At 41.2% G+C, this 23,992-nt stretch overlaps 2 protein-coding genes across 3 annotated transcripts; one reads left to right on the top strand and one right to left on the bottom strand.

Moving 5' to 3' along the window:
- Positions 1-313: 313 nt before the first annotated feature.
- On the top strand, positions 314-9,476 carry LOC108880222 (solute carrier family 15 member 1-like). Its single transcript, XM_018671672.2, is given in 23 exon segments — positions 314-477; positions 670-704; positions 1,001-1,085; positions 1,540-1,681; positions 1,995-2,114; positions 2,215-2,314; positions 2,907-2,997; positions 3,084-3,167; positions 3,995-4,077; positions 4,229-4,315; positions 4,399-4,489; positions 4,658-4,719; positions 4,831-4,863; positions 4,968-5,056; positions 5,155-5,236; positions 5,344-5,460; positions 5,577-5,717; positions 6,424-6,470; positions 6,949-7,056; positions 7,150-7,264; positions 7,357-7,494; positions 7,606-7,713; positions 8,459-9,476. Coding segments are annotated over 23 exon segments (2,232 nt in total). The 5' UTR covers positions 314-470; the 3' UTR covers positions 8,726-9,476.
- Positions 9,477-11,668: 2,192 nt separating this feature from the next.
- On the bottom strand, positions 11,669-22,905 carry LOC108880201 (serine/threonine-protein kinase 24). Of its 2 annotated transcripts, none has more exons than XM_018671625.2 (11): positions 22,704-22,905; positions 19,551-19,781; positions 19,099-19,155; positions 18,264-18,372; positions 17,764-17,921; positions 15,833-16,018; positions 15,563-15,711; positions 15,133-15,256; positions 14,777-14,845; positions 14,015-14,151; positions 11,669-13,873 (listed from the first exon to the last, which is right to left on the bottom strand). In XM_018671625.2, the coding sequence occupies exons 3-11, from the start codon at positions 19,132-19,134 to the stop codon at positions 13,837-13,839; spliced, it is 1,005 nt and encodes a 334-aa protein (XP_018527141.1). In that variant the 5' UTR covers positions 19,135-19,155; positions 19,551-19,781; positions 22,704-22,905; the 3' UTR covers positions 11,669-13,836. The 2 variants fall into 2 exon arrangements, with proteins under 2 accessions (XP_018527141.1, XP_018527140.1); XM_018671624.2 differs by having other exon boundaries at positions 22,082-22,847.
- Positions 22,906-23,992: the final 1,087 nt, after the last annotated feature.

Raw genomic sequence — 23,992 nt, 5'->3', positions numbered from 1 at the left:
AATGCTATACTTTGACAATCTCAATACAAATACACTTTATGAAGTGACATCCCATACTTACAATAAGGAAACTTAGCAATAAGAAAAACACTGACTGTTACCACTGTCATCAGCTCACCTGAACAATCCTCCTTATCTGTGAGGTAAGACCCTCTCATTGAGCTTCTGCAGTCATAAAGAAATTACTCACTGACACACACACACACACACACACACAGCTATGATAATGATGAAGGGAATGTGCTGGCAGGTTGGAATAATGGTGACTTGCATGTTGGGAGGTGCTGGACAAAGTGTCCATAGTCCGTGAATCAGCATCAGAGGGCGTTGCAGGAGGTTTGATGGGAGGTTACATAAGAAGGTGGTCGGGCCTCAGCTCAGTCTTCGTGTCACCGATCTGGACAGGGGTCACTAGTCTCTCTGTCTCTTTTTGCTGAAGGACACAGTTGGAGAGGGGACATACAGCAGCCATGGCAGGTGAGTCCCGGTCTGGAGGGGACGCTCTAGATCCCATATGTACAACTGGAATTTCTTTTCCTGCAAGTTTCAGAGGAATATTCTGTTTTTAGAACATGCATTACTCTTCTTTTTCACATCAAACTGTTATTTACTCAATGCCCTAACAATAGTCAGTATATATAATATATGACTTTTATTTTATTTCTGCAGACATAGAAGGGAAGAAGAAGGCCAAGGGAAAAAGTGTAAGTCCAACCTTTATTGTACTGTAGTATTTACAAAACAGAAATGTATTGTTTACTGCTTGGGTATCCAACAGGACTACATGTGAAAAAGGAGCAAATATGCTCTCATGCATAGGAATAAAAACAAAATCATGAAGAATCCTGATCAACATCATGGTTGTTCCAGACACAAATAGTTGGATAAAGAATAAAAAGCCTTTAATTAATATGGGACTTGTACATACAGTATGTTTTATATATGCTGTCTCAGTCACTGTTAGTGATGCTCTCTTATATTTTTCCTATCCTTCCTACAGGCTACTGTCTGTGGCTACCCAATAAGCATCTTTTTCATTGTGGTCAATGAGTTCTGCGAGCGCTTCTCCTACTATGGCATGCGAGGTGAGTCGGTTGCTCTGGTCTGATGCAGGTTTATGTTGTTTCCTTTGAGTTTATTCATGATGTCAGTGATGGAGAGTAGATTTATTCAAGCACTGTACTTCATTACATTTTGGAGGGATTGTGCTTTACTTGAGTATTTCCATTTTATGTTATTTTCTACTTCTCTGCTACATTTCTGTCAGCTACAGTTACTCTGCAGATTAAGATTTCTCTCTAGCATGTGCATGCATTGCACAGGCGTTTTGTGCAGCTGCTCTCCTTAGCATCCAAACTGGCAACAGTGTTCCAATTACTAAGCCACTCACAGACGTGTTTAAGAAAGGAACTTGTAGTGGCAAGAAAAGTAGTTACTTTTTATGCTATGATTTATTGTTACAGATTAAAATATCCAACAATATATAGAAATATATATCAATTTTTACACCTTTCCTTCCTCCTCCCTCGCTGCCTGCAGCTGTGCTGGTGCTGTACTTTAAGTACTTCTTGAGGTGGGATGATGACTTTGCTACCACCATCTACCACACCTTTGTGGCCCTCTGCTACCTGACACCCATCCTTGGAGCCATCGTGGCTGATTCATGGCTCGGAAAGTTCAAGTGAGTTTCAAATCCTGCAGCCAAACAAAAGTGAATTTTCCTTTGCAGTTTGCTTATTAAAAGCTACCAATATCCATAAACTGTAATTTGCTTTGTATAGTGTTGTAGTGATATATATTTTGGCTTCCTGTGCTTGTCTAGCTGCACATATTAAGTATTTTAAACCAGTTTAGAGTTAAGGTTAAAGAATATCTTACTCTCATCGTTGGACTTTTGACCCTTGTTTATCTTATCTCTATCTGAACCTGATGTACACCTGTTTACATCTTTGCTCCACCATCCTCCTCCTCCTCCTCCTCCTTCCTCTGCACAGGACTATCATTTACCTGTCCATCGTTTATGCGTTGGGACAAGTCATCCTGGCTGTAAGCGCCATCCATGACATCACAGATGCAAACAAGGACGGTACCCCTGACAACATGGGCTTCCACGTGTGGGTTGAACACACTCAGAACAGTGGAACACAATAGAAATATGACAGTTAAACAGTTACAGACACGTACTGACTGACTGTGCTGTGTTTTCTCCTCCAGAGCTCTGTCCATGGTGGGTTTGATCCTTATTGCCCTGGGAACAGGAGGCATCAAACCCTGCGTGGCAGCCTTTGGTGGAGACCAGTTTGGGGACCATCAGGTTAGATGTTACTCAAGCACGCACACACACACACACACACACACACACACACACACACACACACACACACAGAGTAGTATTTCCTGTAGCTTTGCATTACAGTGTCTTTTACGGATGTTTTGTTTTTGTTCATGTTCATGCACACACATATTTACACTCTTGATGTAAACCTGCACAAACACACACACTGCCCTTTCTCTTATGTACATACACGTATGCACACACCACATGCAGCACACAGGTATTATCTCTCCCTCTCTTTCTTGCATGCATCTGTGCACACACAGCAGTTAAAGAGACACCTCGCTCAGCTATCATTAGCATCTCGTCAGCACTTCTTGTATCTCTGTTTGATCCCAGCTGGTTGTTTATTAACTAATGGGTACATCTGTCACAGGGAATTTATTACACTGTCCAAGGCCAGCAACAAAGATTATCTCTTGATATTAATTGCACTGTTGAACACCCCGATCTACCCCCCACCCCCCAAACACACACACACACACACACACACACACACACACACACACAAAAGAAAGACCAGCATCAGTGCTTTTTGTCTAAGACATGTTAAACTTCATGTGTCTAACAGGAGAAGCAGAGAAGCACCTTCTTCTCCATCTTCTACCTCTCCATCAACGCTGGCAGTCTGCTGTCCACCGTCATCACCCCCATCCTCAGAGGTAAGAGTGGACACTGAAGTTGATCACAGAACAGAAAATATGTCATTGACCCTAAACATGTGTTCATGGCTTTGTGTGGTTTTCAGCTCAGGAATGTGGAATTCACACCCAGCAGAAGTGCTACCCACTGGCCTTTGGTGTCCCTGCTGCTCTCATGGTGGTAGCTCTGAGTAAGAACTAGCTTTTTACTTTTAAACGTCTCTATTGACTAATGAGCAGATCAGTGCTACTTTGTAATTAAACACACTTTATTAAACATCCCCTTTAAGACATTGAATAATCATGAAAATAATTAGTCTCATATTGTTTTTCCACAAAAAGTTATTACTTAATTAAAAACTGTCCCTTTAAGCATGGTGAACATAAAGCAGCCTAATATCAAACTCTGCACATACATCATTCTGCACAGTGAAGCTCAAACATCACAGTCAAGGAAAAATAAGCAAAATACAGGGGAGAGGGACCAAATGTTAAAATGTGTTGAGTCTAAGAAAATAACCCTGATGATGTCATGGTGATTTCACGAGGGTTATCTCAGCAACCTGTGTTATAAACTGAGGGTGTGGAGTTTGATTTGATTAACGACTCTATCCAGCTGCATTTTGACAAATGTAGGATTCAGGGTTTTTTGATCTTGAGTCACATTAGGGACTAAGAGTCAGGATATCTTGGCCTCTGCTACTTCAGTTTTTACTGTATTTTTTGCTATTTATTTATTGTTGCTTAACAAGTGATTTATTATTGCTATTCAAAGATAAGAAATAAGCCACTTGTAAGAACAACCAGGTTGTAAAAGAATCATTAATAGTTACTTATTAGTGAAACTAGTAACAAATGATTAACTAACCATTAAATGTTACAATTTGTAAAACCTTTATTGCACTCACTAAAGCATATTTTATAAGAAGATGGTAGCATAAATACTTACAGTCAACATCAGATAAAAAAATAGAAAAAGATAATTAATATCTATGTGTGTGTGTGTGTCTGTCTGCAGTTGTGTTCATTGTTGGAAGTGGTATGTACAATAAGACAGCCCCTCAAGGTAACATCATGGTGAAAGTCTGCAGATGTATTGGGGTAAGTGGCTCCTCAAAGACAGACATGTTTCACTGAATGTTTTTTTAAGCGCTGGCACAATCCATTCCAACTTTCACCTAAAGTTTCAGTAACAAAATGTACTCTAACTGGAGGAAAAATGAATATGGAAATGTCTCTCCTGCTGTTTTAGTTTGCTATCAAGAACCGCTTCAGGCATCGTAGTTCTCAGTATCCCAAAAGAGCCCACTGGATGGACTGGGCTGAGGAGAAATACGATGTAAGTGCAATATACAAACATAAGAACATGCAAATACGAACACTACAGTCAGTGGCATAATCATCTTCTCTATTCGGATCCAGAAACTCCTGATTGCCCAGGTGAAGATGGTGCTGAAGGTGCTGTTCCTTTACATCCCACTGCCCATGTTCTGGGCTCTCTTTTGACCAGCAGGTAACTGGCAATTTGCTCTATCATACACTGTATGTGATTGTGTGAGTGTGTGAGATAGAGAGAGAGAGAGAGAGAGACCCTGATTAATTAATTAATTCCACCATTTCATATGTCCCTAATTAATACCAGAGGTGTGCTGGCAGACTCTAAAGACAGACTAAATAAAAGCTGTGTCTCCTCCACAGGGCTCAAGATGGACGCTCCAGGCGACTACCATGAACGGTGACTTTGTAAGTTTCCCAGCGTTTTTGCACAGTCATACTTTGTCAGCTCAAACCACAGAAACACAGAAAGGCCTGTTTTGAAATTCTATCTTTCTCTCTCCTTTTCTTCCTCAACAGGGAATACTCATAATCCAGCCCGATCAGATGCAGGTGAGACACTTGTGTTGATTACACATTACTTAGTTTGCTGTGGTGTGTCAACATGCTGCTGATAGAACAGACTTTAAAAGACTGACTCACCTTCTTCCTGCTAGACTGTCAACCCTATCTTGATCCTGATTTTGGTGCCAATCATGGACAGTATCATCTACCCACTGATCGCCAAGTGCAAATTAAACTTCACGTGAGTTTATTTTATATTTTTATATATATGTGTGTGTGTGTGTGTGTGTGTTTTTGGCCTCCTGAAACCAATCTGTGATCTGTGTGTTTGTCCTGCAGTCCATTAAAGAGGATGACTGTGGGGATGTTCTTCGCTGCTCTCGCCTTCGTGGCTGCTGCTCTCGTCCAGATACAGATTGATGTAAGAATAACACACACACACACAAACAAAAAACACACACTGGGCAACTTAAACACACGTGACCTTATGAAGCTCAATTCACGCACATGACTCCATTCCTCTTCCAGCAAACCCTGCCAAAGTTCCCATCAAGCAATGAAGGCCAAGCCAAGTTCATCAACATGATGAACAAATCACTGCCCATCAAAGCTGGTGCCAACCAGTTTATGTTGGAGTCTTTCACGGTACTCTACCCAATCCAAATATATTAACTCTTAATAGGTCTGTTCTAAGTCACCTTGTTCACATAGAGTAAAGGTTGGAGGACATGCTGATGTTGAGTAATTTTCTTCTCTCACAGGCCAATGAGGATTACCTGACCTTTGATAAACCATTTGAACTGATTCTGGGGGATGGTATTCCTGAGATGGTCAGTTTATCTGATGGCACTCGGAATACCATGGTCATCGTTCAGGATGGGGTCCAACCCAGGCCCATAGCTGTAAGCACACCTACCAGATAGGGTTAAAGTCCAACTGAAATAACATTTTTTGTCTGCTCCAGCGTACATATTTGCTCTGTAACTTACATGTCTTGTGTCAAGGGAGAAATGTATCATAAGTAGCAGAGAGAACTAGAACTCTACTTGGGACAGGTGTATATTAGAAACAGGTCCTAATTTCCCCTGCTCTCCAGTTAATGCAAACTCTAAAACCTCCTCCACATGTTGATTAATTCTGTATAATGTCCATTTCCATAGCACTAATTCTATCAGGGCATCAAGAGTCATATCAGGTCTCTTTCCCCCCCAAATAATGTTCAGACACCAAAAATGAAACTCCTCCTTTTTAATTTCATGATGGCCCTCCCTGTTTTCCCATTTATTTCTTGGAATACCATTCAGTCTCTGCATACACAGATTGAGGATTTCTTGTTCCTTTTCCATACAGCCAGTTCAGTAGTTTCAGTTTAAGCCATATTTGCATAAAGCAGTAACCAGCACTAAGTGCTAATGTCAGCTTGTAAGCTGCATAGTTTGATATAAAACATTTCTCTTAATTTATATATATATTTGTGACAGTAAAAAGGAATGATAAATGTGATTTCAGTTGGATGTTTATCCTGTATGTTTCCTTTGTCAGTGGATTCCATCAAATTTAACTTAAGTTCAAAGACGTGGAGGCTCTAAAGTATCTTTCTGTCCTCAGTTCAAGGACATCACCTCAAAGCCGGAACAGGGAGCTAATGCTATCAGGCAAGTTTCACATTTTTATGAAACATGCAGGAATTTGTACTGAAGACCTGACAGAACATGTGTACTTTCCTGTTTCATCATCATTGTTTTCCCCAAAATAATTATATTACTCACAGCAAAGCTGAATAGATTTTGTTTTCTCATGAATGAATTATTATTTTTTGACATCCAAAGTTTTGTCTTTGCTGAGCTTACAGCAGCATATAGTAACTATATTCAATCTAAAGCATGATCATTTCCTTCTTCTCAGATTGTTGTTTGATTTAATATATGTATAAGTAGTTAAGATATTCCATATGTCACACACAAAAGGACAAATTTGGAGAAAAATCCTTTGCGTAACAAGGGGATATAACTTTGGCTTGCAGTCAATATAAAATGTTCCAAACAGTAGGTGGCTGATGTGTCAAATATTACATAGCTCTGCTCTAAGACTGATATTTTCTCACCTATGACGTACTGAATTCTCTTCCCCCAGATTTTTGAATGGCTTCGCCTCAACTGTGAATGTAACAGTGCGTAACGAGGACTTTGGAGACATTGTCACCAACAACATGTCAAAATATATTGCAGTACCACAGGGAAAGTAAGACTGATATTTCATTACACACTATACATCGCATTCAGTCATACAAGAGAAAATCCTTTTCCCTAAATGGTGTTTTTCTTGTTATGTCAGTGCTGAGTTCCTGATCAGGAATAATGCTGGACAAGTGTGTGTCTACAATCAAAAATTTGGCTTCGGCAGCTCTTACACCTACATCATCACGCCAACATTCGCATTTGGACCAAATGTAACTAATGAATACACTTTGAGTCACAGTGTAGATTAGATGGAACTTTTCCACTGAGGTAGCAGATCTGAGCACCTGTCTGTTTCCTGTAGTGCCAAGAGGGCATCCGACCAGTGCTGGACATCAGGCCCAACTCCATACACATGGCTTGGCAGATTCCTCAGTACTTCCTCATCACTGCAGGAGAGGTGGTCTTCTCTGTCACTGGCTTGGAGTTCTCCTACTCACAGGTAGAGGGTACTCTCCTCTCATATCTGACCCTGCTGAAGCAGCTACTGACAACACAAATAATAAGTGGTATTTAATATTTAGTTCTATTTGAATCTCCTTTTGCTCTCCAGGCACCTAGCAACATGAAGTCTGTGCTGCAGGCTGGTTGGCTGTTAACCGTTGCTGTAGGGAACATCATTGTGCTTATTGTCGCAGAGGCTGCAACACTCCCAGATCAGGTGGGTGGATTACATTGAACCCAGGGCAAGTTCATTTTATGTGATAGAAATGCCTATAATTTATGTATGAGACTGGATGTAACTGCTTTTGATAGAACACAAGGTCTGTGCAGATCCCAAATTCAAGGACTTTAAAAACTATTCATGCTTTAGCTTAATTTATTGTAAACCCCCATGACATTGGCAAAAATATTCACCTCAAGGTTTTCCCTCATATGGCATAAATCATATTACTGAGTGTTAAAAAAGAATTGACTGCTCAGGCAAAATCTATTAAAACTGGCCTTTAAAAAGCAGAGTGAAAGCTTGTCTACTTGTATGTAAGAGCAGTTACTCAGAATGAAAAACCCACAGAGAATTATCACAGTTCACCTCAGCTTCAGTCTCACGGCTCTCATCAGCATCAAAAGCTCTAAAAATGAACTGTACACCACCTACACAACACTAAAGCAAAACAGAGCTAAACGGAGACTCTATGACTAATATATGCTAATATGATGTATCTGCTGGATGTGTAAATAAGCTGCTGACAAGTTAGCTGTATCAGTTTTAAACGGAGATCTGCAGTTTCGTGTTTACAGCTGGTTTCTGCTGCCCTCTTGTGGCCAAAAAGCAGTTTTTGCAGAGCAGATGTGGTTGCAAAATTTAACAAAAGCACTCCTAATGCAATGACCATCCATACACTGATACTACATACCCAACACAGTCTCCAAATTAACAGTGTGTGTGTGTCTCCTTTCACTAGTGGGCTGAGTACATCCTCTTTGCCTCTCTGCTGGTGTTGGTGTGCATCATCTTTGCCATCATGGCCTATTTCTACACCTACATTGACCCGACCAAGATAGAAGCTCAGTTTGCCCAGAAGGAGCCTGACGAGAAGCAGAAGAGGAAGAGTCTAGAGATGGCCAGGAAGGACTCAGTCGAGCACTACAAAGGGGACAGACGCAGTTCTGACTCCAGTTCTGACTCCAGCTCTGACGAGGACGACGTAATCCAGCAGTCCAAGATGTAAAGGGACCCCTCTCCACAGCTTCTCCCTCCTCTCATACAAATCCTACTTGGTTCTGTGTTTCATGCCTGAGAGTGCCTGTGCCAGTTAGTTCTTTGGTCATTTTGTCAGTAGCTGATCAGTGCACTGCTGTACATGTAGTGGTTAGAATGGATGACCGGAGTGACATGGTGCAGAGGTTGTAAGAACACAGAAATAGGGCTTAGATTGTTAAGCTCTCAGTGGTCAGTATTAGTGACGGATCTTGGCAGGGATAATTCAAACACTATTATTTATATTTCTAAATCTTGAAAGAATATTGCTTTTTTAGAAGTTACTACTACAAATAAAATCCCTGGGTCTTTACTGGTTATTAATTTACAATCCTGCTGTTGTAAATTTGTTTTTATGATTTATTTTGCACTGTGTAGCAACACCTAAATGTAATGTTTGTTTCATAGTATTTTGTAATGCACTGGAGTACACATACAAAGAAACCATTCCAACATTTGTATTTATTTCCAAGCACAGAGTTGTATGTATTGTAATATATTGTCACTATTGTGTACATGATGTCCTCATCTGCTCCAGGGTAAAGTCTAACACCAAAGGCTGACACGTTTAATCATATTCCACATTCAAACTCAGATTTCAATTTGGCCTCACACCCAACCCATACACATGAAGCAATTGTCAGTAATTATCTGTATTAGCAGTGGTTTCATTAAACCTGTAAAGGCATAATTTCAAATAAATTTCTTTTTCTGAATACAAAGCCTTTTTGACATATACAATAAATAAGTGGACAAAAGAAGTAAGCTATGATGCAGTATACATTTCACCTGCTAAAACTGGTTCAGAAATATGGTGAAATATACACACTTAAACAAGGATAAAGGCCGTCTGAACAGGGCCGCATCAGTTTTCTGGGAGAGTATTTTACACTTAGTGGAGCATTTTTGCCTGTGACAGTGTTTTCTCCATGGAATTGTGTTATTAGCGACATATCCATCCCCCAACCTGGAGAAGTGGACTGCACTTTGTCAGGCCTCGACCCTGTGACCTGTTCAGCTCGGGTGTCCCACCTGAAGACTGAGCCTCTGCTGGAATAGCTCCTAGGGTCAGTGTATGGACAAAAGGACAAAAAAATGACATAAGTATAAATAAATAAATATATAAATAAATGCAAAATAAATACATTTGATAACGTAAAATGCTATTTCTACATTTATTTATTTATACTTATTTATTTTTTGTCCTTCATACCTCCTGCTCACAGAAATCTGGAACCCTATGCGCGGTCATGTTGTGTCTCAGGAACGAGGATCCTTAGGAACGAGTTTGCAGCGGACGCTGTGTGATGTGTAAATTAAAGATAAAACTGAATAAATGACTCAAAGCCAAGCCTTCCATTTTCACACAGTATATTTATATATAGCTGTTTTTTGTCGAACACGAGTGAGACTGGACGCTGAACACACCTGCGGCGCGAAGGTAAATCAAACAGTTAGCGGCTAGTGTTAGCATCAATGGTTTCGAGGGAGCGTTAGCATCAGTGGCGAGCGTTAGCATCAGCCTTACCTTAAAAGACGTCTTTGTCATTTTAAATCAGTTTATGGCGGATTATCACGTCGATGTGATTATTCTGTGTCTATCTGTGGTGCCATTCTAGCTGTTCTACATCTACTTATGGTCAGTTTCTTTGTCGTTTGGTCGTCGTGTTACATCATATTGTGTCTTTGTAGTTTTGTGTCTGTTCTGGGTCATTTAACGTTTCTTTATGGACACCCATTGATCCCCTGTTGTGTATGTTATTGATTGGAAATGTGTTTGTAGTGACATGCGACTTCACTGAGCTCAGTTTTGAGTTAAATACAAGCTTGAAACTTAGATTTGAACTCTGTGCCCCTCCACAAGTTTTAAGCCACAAGAGTAGGTCACAGTGTATGAGCTGAAATATTCAAAATGATTTTAAAAATAGTTTTTCTCTCTGAGATCAATAAAGTCATGTACTAGTAACATAATTCATTTATTCACCTCAGATCTCAGTGTGTGATTGTCAAGGTTCTAGTGTTCAGTTTTCAGTGTTGTATTCTTCTGCACTGTTCAGGTGTTGGAGGTGAACCCTTCCTTATTAATGAAGTTGTTTGTTGGACTTGTGTTTTCCAGGTTTACTGCTTCAGCTGCTGCAGCCTGGACACAAACACCAGCTCTCACCTGACAAACCAAACAGGTATGTGTCCTAAACATTCACCCAGTCTGAAAAAATGTGTTGATGAGCTCAACTATTAATGTTGATTTGAGGGGGCAAGACATTTGTTTAGGGGGGCACTGCCCCCTCTTGCCCCTGCGTAGGGTCGGCCCCTTGTCAGGAAATTAAATATTTGATGGATGTTCTTAACATTTGTAAATTATTATTATTTGTATTCTCATGAAATCCAAGGGATAGCAAAATCAGATGTTTCTGTAGCCTGTATTTGAGCTTTGAGCTAAATGCTAACACATCCAAAGTGATAATCCTAAATTGCTGAGGTTTAGTAGGCATAATATTTAGAGCCCTACCATTACTGGAGTTCTGGGGCCAATCATGGTACTAATACCAGCTTTAGGGAGTAAAAAAAAAAATCAGGCCTCAGAATATTGGCTGATATTCTTCATATATTTTACATATCAACCTAATGGTGGTGCCAGGATAATCAGGATCCATTCCTCCGGGTCAGACTGATGAGTATCTGCTCCAGTGACTGCTTGGGTGAGAGTAGAATTCAAAGGCAGTTTAAAGGTATGTTGGGTCAGGGTTGGAGAATGGTGTCACCTCTCAGTAGGCTAAACAGATCTGTGATGGCGTTGCCCGACATTATTTAACATGAATAGGAATTCTCACCCAACCTCTGGCACCTTTTACTGTGTGCTGATAACTGAACAATAGACAAATCATTACGGCATTTCAGACAATACAGGACAAAGTTCTCAGTTACCATTAGATCTTTATTTCTCATGTCACTTTGAAAGCTTACAAGGAGCTTACATTTAACTTGGGAATTCTCAAATGACACAAGCAAAGATTATATACAGTACTATAAACTGTCAGCTATGATAAAGGAGACCAAATGTACACATTTTGTAGTTATTTCCGTAGCATATGTTTTTCTGTAAGGTATAGATATTTTTTGCCAGGAGGCAGGTGCCCATATCCATAAAGCATTCCATATTTCCATACTTAACTCTTTGCAGTTATAAAAATATCAGATATTTCTTAATTTCTTTCAATCCCTGTGTTGACAAGTGCGTCTTGATGCAACTCCTCAACATTATTGCTGCATTAGCACAGTAGTAAATTCTGGAACTCTTAAGTAAACATATATAGTAAAACATGGCTATTAGCAACTTTTTTCGTTTTGTGTTTTCTTTCCTCTTACAGGTTTCTTTAAATACTCGACACACTTTCAAAGTGCAAAAAACTGATCTGAAAATTAGAAAACAAAGGTGCAAATCATACTACAAACATCTGGTGAAAGCGTAAAAGAGGACATGGCACTTCTATAGCATGGTGTGGAAGTTAGAACACATGTCTGGAGTGAGGAAATAAGGATGGCATTGATGTCTGCAGCTTGGCTTGTCCTGATATATGGTTTAGTTTGGCCATGAGCAAGTGTCATGATGTGATTGCCTACAATGGTCCTTGCCAGTTATTCCTCACCCCCACTTTAGTTTTGTAAGTAATGCTGAGGATAAATTACAAGCCAAGGAAAAATAATACTTCACATGATATCAGCATTCAAACCGCCCATAGTGGTTCCTCCTTGTAATTGTCCTCGGCTCTGCTCAATATTGTTATTAAAGAGCCACTGCTGACACATCTACCTTCATTCTTGTCCTAAACAATTTAAAAACTGACTTAAATTGTCTAAACATAGGTACAGGTGGGAGTTTTCCCCCTGACTACAAAAACAAAGGAAAAGCTCTGCCTCTAAACAAAGTAAGCTGAGTATCATAGTTAGTTCGATGATTCAGCAGGTGATTGAGATGGAAGATTGGAACTCAGTCACTTAAAGAAAACACTGATGAATACTGAACTGAATTTCACTCACTGACGAGTAAATAAAACAAACTAAATCTGTGATGAAATGCCAGAACATAGATGTGTGTATCTCAAAAAGGCAAGGCATTTTCTGTTCTTTCTGTTGGAGTAACTTTTGAAATCTTTAAATATCTACTTTTAAACATTATCAATATCTACAAAATGCGCATGACCATTTTGTACACAGTGATTCATTTCCCGCAATGACAACTTGTAATCATGTACAGCATGGCGACCCCCCCTCCCCCCTCCTCCTCCTCCTCCTCCTCCTCCTCCTCCCCCTCCTCCCCCCACTGCCTTGGAGGACAAAGTCCACTTAAAGCACTTTACCTGAGGTTTCATTAAGAATGCTGCAATTTGCCTAAACAGGGAGTCTTACATACGCAAGAGCACACATGCGCACACACATACGCACACGCACGCACACACACAAACACGCTCAAAGGTGCCCACACACATGTTGTGCATTCAAGCGCGCGCGCACACACACACACACACACACACACACACACACACACACACGCAGCTCGCACACTAAGATAATATCCCTGCAGGTTCATCAAGCATGCTTTCAGAGGTTCTGGGGATATGACGCCTGCATTAAGAGGGGGACTGAAGTCTTGTCTTGGATTTGGGGGGAGATTTTCAGCTCCTCATCGAGCAAATTCCATTTAGAGACTCCAAGCTGTGAGGCTGGAGAAGTCTTGCATCTACAGAGCCCAGAGTCCGACTTGGCTGTTGATGTTTTGTTCTGGCGGGTTGCTCTGACTTTGAGTCTTGTTCCATCACAGCCGAATCCATGGGTTCTGCTGGCCCCCAAACTTCCCCTCTCATAAGTGGCTAAAAGAAGCTCTCCAGAGTTTCTCTGTTGTCCTCCGCTTTGGAGTTCAGTAATTTTTACAGGCTAGATTAGCGCCCCCCCCCACATGGAAGGTCAAACATGGTCAGCTGGTATTGAATGAGTTGACCCCTGACTTTTAACCCTCTGACCTGGCTGTGGTATTTGGGGGGGGTGGGGGCCTGGGAGAGCAGGGTTGGGGCAGAGAGCCAATCACTATGGGGAGGAGGAGGATGTCCTGCTTGTGGAGAAACTGTTAAAAAAAAAACAGACAAAAATGGTACAGATTAGTAAATGCCATCTGTAGGATAAACTGAATAATGCTACAATAAAGCCACAAATCTGGATTGCTTGATCAAGGATTCTGCTTTGTCCACAGAATCATGACTATTACCTCTGGAGCCTGTGGACCATGTGGGCCACCAAGGAATCGGAGATGCCGGGGTAAGCCTCCTCAGCCAGCAGGATGGCCTCTCTCAGCTCATCCAGGACCATGGGGTTCCCATTTACCTGCTCCTGTCTTGCCTTCAGCTGGGAGGTGAAGAGACAGAGATTTGGTTATTGATTAAAGACAAACACAAAGTATTAGATGAGAAACGTCCAGAAAATAGCTGGGATTAAGTTCTGTGATGTGTGAATCTCAAAAGAAAATAAAGCCTCTAATCAGAACAGTCACCCATGAACTTGTTCAGTGTTGAACACTCTAGGGAATGAGATGATTTACATATTGACCCCTTTTTAACACTTTCAGCCCTCCTATTGTGTATGGGTCAAATTCAACCCATTTACAAGTTCAGATATTTGAAACATTGACTTTTTTATTAGAAAAAGTTGCTTAGGACCAGAAGGACTTCCCTCATTACTACAACAGAGGTGCACTTAAGCAAGACCCTGGCAGGTGAGACTGTGGTTGTACTGGGCTGCTTCCAGGTGTGAATGTGTGTAACTGTGAGTGTGGTCAGGCCACTCCTGCAAAAGAGGTCTCTCAGTGAAACTTTCCTGAATAAGTAAAAACACTATTGAGACTCTTGTGAACAGTCTGGATCAAGACATTTCACTATATTCAAAGACCTTTTATTAAGTGAGAAGTCATGAGTGTGAAGGAGACTAGTTTGTGGCCACCCAGTCTGTTGGTTATCCAGATGTAGCTCCTTACCTCAGCTAATGCAGGAGAGATGACTGTGGCCAGGCTCTGTGAATAAGGCCTCTTTGGAATGTCTTTTGTCTGTGGACAAAACAGAGATGTGAGATTGGGAGAAAGGGGGGAGTGGAAACAAGTTAAAGTAGCACAGATTCACCTTAGGGGAATTTTCCTAATCAGCACAGCATGCATATCTCCCCAAATAACACCACACCATCTTATCATGAGTTAGTTCCTCTGGAACAGTGCACACCATCTGCAAACTTGTTCTCTCAATGTGTGATGAAGATGGCCTTTGGTAACTTAAAAATTCCTGCCTGAATTTTTAATGTGGTTCCTTGTTTTTAAGCTGTGATGTACTCCTGTCTTACCTGATCTGTGGCCCCTGACTGTCCCTCTCCGTTCTGCAGCTTCTTGGGATCCTTCTCTCGAATGGTGAATATCCAGTCATCACTGCCAAAGTCGTTCCCTCCCGACGCCTGGCCATCCTGCTCTCTGATTGGACAAACGTTAAAGAGGATTTAAACATTTATCAGGGTAAGTAATGAAGTGTTGCATATTAAGTGCTTCAGTCTTATCATAACAAATGTGGGAGGACAAGCAGCACAGAGGAGGTTTCTCTCCCTCAGTAGGATGTGTTTGTGTCAAATTTATTTTAGTACTTCTCAGAATATGATATCCACAGCATGGGTAAGCAATGAAATGCAGACACATGTTGTAAGAATGACAGAGGAACTGATAAGGATCAATTTGTGTATTCTCACCATTCAGCACACACACAAAAGAAAGAATCAGACTTACGAGTCAGACTCATCAGAACTGGACTCTGTGGTTCTAGACTGCTCTGCCTTCCACCTCTTGTACTTGTCCACCAGCTCAGTCAGATAGGAGGTCTTTTTCGCATGGCGAACGATCAGCTTATGCTTCAACAGCTCTTTGGCAGTTGGCCTCTGTGGAAATAAAGGAAACTGAGTGAGATGTGTACATGATGCAGTCAGGAAAAGCATACTGAAACTCTAAGTTATGTGTGCTGACAGAAAAACAAATCCCTACCCACAAAAACAAACTTACAAAACTGGGCTCTTTGTTGAGACAGGCCTCAACAAACTCCTTAAGTGGTTTGCTGTAGTTTCCCTCCAGCGTAGGCGGGTTGTTCTTTGGGATGAGGAATAAAACCTTCATAGGATGGAGCTCTGAGTGAGGTGGCTCACCTTTTGCCAACTCAATGGCTGTGATGCCTAGAGACCAGATATCAGCCTGGAATACATAGTGAGACATGATGACAATTCTGCATAGACTATATTCATTCAAAAGCTAACCAACAATCAGAACTGCTACTATTTATTCCTTGAGCTCCCTACAGTAATCCACCACTTCTTTCTTAATTTTGGGGTTTACACATATTTTGCACTCCAAGACCTCCATAAGCCTTGTACTACTTTATCTATAGCGCTTATAATTTTAGAGTTATAAATCTTGAAGCTTATTCTGTTGAGATTCACTTGCAGTAAATTAACCTCAGCAACCTCTGTAGAAATCCTTGACCTTTGACCAGAGATGGGTAGAGTAGTCGGAAAACTGTGCTCAAAATAACTGCCTGAGTAAGAGCAGTAAAGCTGTGAAAAAGCTACTTTAGTGACTTTATATGGTCAGTCATAGGCTGCCTCTCAGCAAAACAAGCACTTACTGTAAATCAGTGGTGCCAACAGCACCCTGCAGTGCTTTGCAGACAGGCCAAGGTGCTGAACAATTTACTTCCATTTTTTTAATCTTTATTTCAGTGTTTCTGAACATGTAAGATTAATAACATATACATTATCTACATTTTTATTTTATGTTTTCAAACATGTCATATTGGTACGGGAATACAAATAAAGCTCAAAATACCATATTAAAACCCACTAAACATGCAGTTAGGCAGCAGCTAAGACAGGTGACATGGCAGTAGCAGCTGTAGTTTATAGTATATACACACTTTCCAGGTGCACAGCTAATAACAACTGTCAGAGCAGCAATGGAAAGATCTGTTACTGTAAATAGATCAAGGAAATGCTGATACATCTCAGCGCTTGGCAACGTGGTGAGCCACCCAAAACAACTGAAATGTGTACAAAGGCAACCACCTCATTTATGATATTTGGTGGCTTCAGGGAAGCTGGCTGTCCTAAACATGAATGCCTCATCTGCAGGGAAAAACTATCAAATGTGGCAACAGCACTAGGTGATCTCAAGAGACATGTTGAGACAAAACATCCTTCATTTGTCAGCAAAGATGCTGAATATGTCAAGTGACTAAGAGAAGTAACTGAGATGTTGTTGAAGGGTACTATGAGAGACTAAAATCACTATGAGGAGACTCTCGAGGGACATTGTGACCTTCAGGACAAGGTCACATAACTGGGGGAGGGTGAAGAGGTTAGCAGGCTACTTTTCAGTAGTACGACTGATCAATTAGCCTTTTAAATTTTATAATGATGATGATCATGAAAACTAGTTTTGCAGTTATCTCCCTGCCTCTCACCTCTGAATTCTGTGTTACAGTTACAATCACACACTAACAGATTAACTTGCTAGTAGTAGTAGTGCCAATTTAACTATGTCCTCACATAACTATCACCTTGTGGGTTGTACTGGCCTGTCAGGAGTCTGGAGGTGCCATGGTTTAAAAATGTTTGGGAACCAAGGACATGACTAAACCCTATCTGTATCTGTTTACTATCACTGCACAGCATTAGCAGTAAAAAGGAGCAGGAGCAGCTGAAGGTTTGTTGCAGATGTACAGTACAGAGTATGATGTTCAAGCTGTAGGTGTAGGCACAGCATAAAGCAGCATATTACTGTTCTGCTCTCAAACAAGTGTCCACAACTAGAGCAGGGTGCAGTCTGACGGAATGAGTTGTTAGCACTGTTTCAAAGAGTTATTCTGACAGAGGAATGCAAATCAGTGTAGCTAGAAGGAGTGAGACAAAATGTAATGAAGTGTACTGTGGCTTTGACCTCACCTTGGAGTCATAAGCCGACTGTTTGATGACCTCAGGGGCCATCCAGAAGGGCGTGCCAACAAAGGTGTTGCGTTTGATCTGGGTGTCGGTGAGCTGGCCGGCCACCCCGAAGTCTGCGAGCTTCACCTCTCCTTGCTCGGACAGCAGCACATTGGCAGCTGTGGACGGGAGGAGAAAGTGAACGTTAAAGTGATCCAGCTCAGACTAGACACACCAAGTGAGAAGCTATGCTACATCTTCAGACACTTTTGTCAAAGCCATTTATCTGCATCAACAATTTATTTAATAAACAGGGAAACAACTGTCAAAAGCCTTTTAGTGAACTGCTGCAGTGTTCCCCCTCTACTCCCCAATGAAATACAAACTACATAATGAATGAAACCGTAAGTGGACATCAATACCATTAACGTGCTATGTGATATTTGTGTGTGCTCACTGATGCCATTTAGTCAGCTGAAACCTGTGTCCACTAATAGCAGCACTCTCACTCAGTCAGCTACCTTTGATATCCCTGTGGATTTTCTTCTCAGAGTGCAGATACTCCAGGCCCTTGAGGATCTCTCTCAGGATTGTGGCAATCTGGGTCTCGTCCAGAGATCCAGGCTCCATCTTAAGGAGAAAAACAAACATAATTAGTGAGCTGTGGGTGTCAGCTGAGCCTAAGGGTGGATGACTGTTACTTTTACAGTAGACTAACTCATCCAAAGACAAATATACAACTTTAATTCACAGTAATGGAATCTATTGCTATTCTACATTTTTCTTAAAAACGAAGGGCACAAGACACAAAAGTCTGTATCAGTTTAACTGGACATTAAACAGACTTTACCCTCCCAAGTATAAAGTTTGTGTAATGTTCAGTTGAGCTGATGTGTAAACAGAGCCAATCACTGTCTGGAAAATTCAAAGCGAGGGAGCGCATTGATGATGTTTCTATCCTCTGTCCTGGTCCCCTGCATGCTCTTTCAAGGCACTACCCCTTCCCTAAGCTAAACAAGTATTTTCAGTAGGTGAGAACTAGCTGACATGTTCTTTATTACTATGAACTGTAGTTTACACCATCCTGCTGGCAGAAATGCATAGTAGAGCAATGTATCAATTGTGTTTTCAAAAAAAGAATACAAAAGTCAAAGAATTCAGCTACTTTGAGTTGCTGAAAATACCAGATTCATTAGTAAACAATCAGCATAATTTTTGGACCACTGTGGGTGGTACTTAGCGCCTCAGCTAACCAATTTCCTGGGGGAAACCCAGATACTTAACTGACTTTTTAAGTGATCAGAAAGAAAGTATAGAGCTCACTACAACAAAAGCATGGCACGGTGAATCACTTACCAAGTCTAATGCTGAGCCTCCACCTAAATACTCCATAATGATCCATAGCTTTGTGTCCTGGAACAGTGAGGACAGAGCATAAAGTGAATGAGCTGCTAGTGATGAGGGATGGAGATCATTAAGTACTTTGGTGCATTTGTAGATAAGTATTCACAGCTTGTTTATGAGGGTGGTTACTGGCTTATTGTGAAGTGTCAAGAGCTAGGTGCATTCCTGAGTAACTTCTGAAGACACTAGTACTGGCTTGGTGGGTGTCTAAAGTCATTTGAGGCTAATCCATTTTTAATTTAGGATTATTCAGGGAAAAAGTGGGTAGAAGGTGAGAAATCCTTTTGTGTGTCATCCCATTCGTTCACTTGAAGGTTTGACTTATGGGGAAAAAGGATGAACGAGGAACTTTCATTGCATATGATCTTGACCACATACATGTCCATGTATGTAACAAACATCACCTTCAGGTATGAGCCGTAGTACTTGGTGACAAAGGGGCTGTCACACTGGCTCAGCACTGTGATTTCCTGCTGGATGTCTTCAATCTCATCTTCTGCTTCCTCCAGGTCTATGATCTTGATGGCCACTACCTTCTGGGTGCGATTGTCTATTCCTTTGAACACTTCGCCAAACGAACCCTTGCCAATGCGCTCCAGCTTGGTGAACAGCTCCTCCGGGTCCACTTTGGCATTCTAGCAGTGATGGGCAGGGGGAACAAAGCAGGGAGGAAAGGGAAGGAGGATTCAAAGAAAGAAAAAAGGAATGCTTGAAAAGAACTGAATGTTGGGGAGTAAATAGGAAACACCAGCAGGGGACCATTCTTACAGGATGCATTAATTCACTCACTGCAACACCTTGTGCTTTTGTACAGAGAAAGACACAGGAGAATGAAAGGGAAAGAGTGTAACAACTAGACAACAAGAGAATTAAAAAGGAATTCAAATAACACACAATATGTGCCTAAATTACATTTAGTCATTTCAGTACTCAGCTGGAAGTTTGGGTTTATTGTCCTTTTACATCCCATTTCCAAACCAATTTCAAATAATTTCAGATTGCAGATATATTTCAGATTGATGAACTCAGATTGGCAACCTCTAATGCGCTCCTGTAAGTACTCAATTAGCTAATAGCAAGTTTCCATAGGCGATAGGAGTCATGGCTGCAGCACATCAATCACTGCAGCTTCATGAACACTTTGCCATGATTAAGAGTACCCATCATTCAATGTATCCAACTTAATACATGCTTTAATGTATTGCAGTTGCATGAGGAAAGCTTATATTTGATTTCCACATATTTCCAAGTATTTAAAATGGGAATTATCTGTGAACGTCCTATAAAATGTTTCTATTTGAATCACAGAGATTGAGAGAGAACTCAGGGACTAACCTAAAATAAATCACCTCCATGTAAGGTTTACTGGAGTCATTTTCAGTAATTTCTGTTTTTTGATCCAGTCCCCTGTCACATATGGTTGTGCACTCTTTCCTGATTTTCTGGTTTTGCGACAGATGAGGTACTAAAGTTGTAAATTTGTGCTGGTGCAGTGGTGAAAGATTGCCAACATCACATTACTTTTACACCCGAAAAGGAATGTCGAAGCCGTAAGGACAGGAAAGACAAATCCAGTAGTTCTGCATGATTTGAAACTGTGTCAGGGTGGTCAGACAAAGAAAGGCTTAGTTGGCCCTCTGAAGTGTTTACAAGTCGGGGGAAAAGTTGAAAATGTGTTCAGTGAATCCAATGACAACTGAGGCATATTTCCAACTTTTCTGGTGTAGCACATTGTAGCCTGTGTATCTGAGTGTGGAGTGAAAAAACCTACTTGAACGCCTCAGGAAGTAAACTAAAATGACCTAAATCTCCGGAGGCTGTTGTGTGGGAAACACAAGCAGGCGCTGACAAAAACAACTTCCTTTTATGACCTTTTTTGAGAAGGGATAGGGTCAATATGTCCGTTTTGAGATAGCTAAAAATGAAACAGCTGCTTTACGCGAGAAGGGATCCTTATGTCACCAAAGGAGATCCTTTTGGTGCCTTAAAAGAGATTAGTTTGATAACTTTAAGAGGGATTCTGTTGATGGAAAGTGTTGTTCGAAACAGATGAAGAAATAATAGAGTAATGAGTTACATTTTAATAAAACAATAAGATGCTTTGTCTGGGAAAAGAGTTCAAACTGGAACAAGAGCCTCCATTTAAAAAATGTGCGAAATGGAGTGAAGCCTTTATAAGTGCAGCAGTCCCAGCAGTTTTCTGTCTCTGCTGCATTCTCCCCCAGATTCTCGGTCTGCACTCATTTATCTCTAGCTGCTAACAAACCTGCACCGTGAATACAATCTGGTACATGAAGCAGTTTACATTAGGAACAGTTATCTCTTCTAGTTATCTACCCAACACAATTATTCCCTATAGGCACAATACTAAAGATAGCAGCAGAGGCAAGAACAAGGCTCATGTGTGCACGAGTTTCTTTGCACAAGGTATCTAGAGAGCTCCACTGCCTGCAAGTAATAGATTCAATATCAGACTTCTGCATTAAAAAAGTATATTTCTGTTGAAAAGATGTGCATTCAGTGGAGGACCAGCTGTTATTAACTAACAATTACAACATAGGGAGGATATAAATTAACTTTATGCTATATTGCCTGGCGTGTCGTATGAATTACAGTTCCTGTAATTATATGTTCTCCGATAAATTGTGACATAATTTATATGCATGACATGCATTTCCCATGATTCATTTTACCCCCTGCAGCAACACTTAAGTACATCACAGTCTAAATATTCCGACCTCCGACCCCGGGAGTATCGGATTTTACGAGATGTAACTACTTGAGTCATAACATGTCCCAGATCATTGAATTAGGTGTGTGTGTGTGCAGTGCCCGGTCCACAGACCCAAAGCAGGGAGTCAAGAAGTGTACATTTTGTTCTGGCAATGACCTCAGCTACTTCTTGCGGAACAAATTCACAATACATATGGCTTACCTGCATCCCTGGCAGGTTACCCTGGACGGGAGAATGGGCCATGGTGATGCTGCCTAGATGTGCGCCTCGTCCAACAACGCAGGGCTGAAAGCTCTTCGGCTTGACTTATGTTTACAGTCCCGGCTGTTGCACCGTTAATGTTAGCAATCCTCTAGGGCACCTGTTTACACAGGCCTACTGAAAACCGTCTCGGGTACTTTTATGTAGAGAGGAATTTGTCCTTCCCACACACGCTGGTGTACCTTTCCTGTGTCAGAACAACCCCAAGTCACCCAAAACAGCTGAGCAAGCTAACAGACGTTTGCTAATGCTATCTCTGAAGCTGCAAACAAGAAATCCGCAATGTTAGCTTGCTAGCCACTTGGCTAAGCGTTAACTAGTGCGTGAAACCAAATTTCCCACCCAGGGATGTTATGCTGCTGCAACAAATTTTACTTCTCAGAAACGAGCAACAACTGTTTATTTCACAATTACCTAACTGTCACTCTCTGAACGCGTATTCTCTCACTAACGGTGTTGTCAGCTAGCTAACATGGTTAGCTCACTAGCTAGCTAGCCAACGCAGTCGACTTGACAAACGTTCTGTCAGCGAGCTGGCTTGGAGCACAATTTGTCTGCATACCGAAAATGTCACACACAGAACGGAGTCTTGAATAAACCGTCCACACAGTTTTGATCTTTGCACCAACTTGTCTTCAACAGCTCTACAGGTCTGGCATCCACGGCACGGATAGCACGCCAGTGTTTTTGTTTCCTCTCTCACTTTCGTCCCGTACTCTCGGCCATCTTGTCGGTGCTGTGACGCCAGGCTGGGCGGATCCGGATCCGGATCAACAACAACATCCTGACTTCTCTCCCACCCAGGTGCTGATGCCAGGTGGATGTACCGGGATACCCCAAACTTTTCCACGTCAGTGACACATAAATAGATCCCTTATTAAACCACGTGCTTACAGCTGTTAACATAAAATCCTATCTGAAAATATTTCAGATATTCCAGATTGTCCAAGAAAATGCTTTTTAAGAAACCAGTGGTATTTTACATAACGGTACACTAAACAAAGTGACTGGTTATGTCAGTGCTCTGCATTGGACGCTGTGAAAGCCTCTCAGTGATCCAATTGAGACCTTGCGCCCCATCTTGGGAATCACTGCCATAGACTCACTGCTAATCATACTAAAATGCACTTTCAACATTAAAGACAACTTTATAACAATATACTTACATACATCACATCATGTTTTCTCATGTTGTACTTGCATTCATTTAGCAGCATATTACATGTCCATGGATTGAGATAACACAACTGCATTAGGAGTAGCTTAAATTAAATTCTAATGATTTTCCAACCAATCCAATTTGCAGTGCTGCAACGCTAATTGCACTGAATCTTGCTGACGTTTCTTGAGTTTGACCATAAGAGGGCGCCAGCGTATAAACTCTGCAGCAGCATCCTTGTGTAATCTGGATGCTGATTCCGGACGGCACCGGCACACCATCGCGTGCCATGCTGCGGCTACAAATAGAGATGGGAGCATCACTGCAGCTGGCAGCCTATATTTGTTGTGCGGGATAATCGCCAAGAACATTTGATAAAATAACATAGACTACATATTTTTGACTGAAGCGGGTAAAAAATAGCTGATCACGATGATGGCAGGCATGGTGCAGGCCAGTGGTTCAGAAAATCCACATGGGTAATTCAAACAAGACATGCCTACATTAGCAAGGCATTGCAATGTGATTGTTTGGTTATTGCTGCTGCCTTTAAATTAGATTCCACTGTCCAGAGGGATCTGACCTCTGAGGGCGAAATGACACAAATACATCCTATAGAGTACTGCTGTTTAAATGGTTGCCTTTACGTGTATGATAAATTATATATAATAGCTATATAATGGATGTACCAT

The sequence above is a fragment of the Lates calcarifer genome, linkage group LG7_2, assembly GCF_001640805.2.
Source record: "Lates calcarifer isolate ASB-BC8 linkage group LG7_2, TLL_Latcal_v3, whole genome shotgun sequence".
Taxonomy (NCBI): domain Eukaryota; kingdom Metazoa; phylum Chordata; class Actinopteri; family Centropomidae; genus Lates; species Lates calcarifer.
Note: the sequence above shows the minus strand (reverse complement) of the source record. Positions and strands in the feature narration are given on the sequence as shown.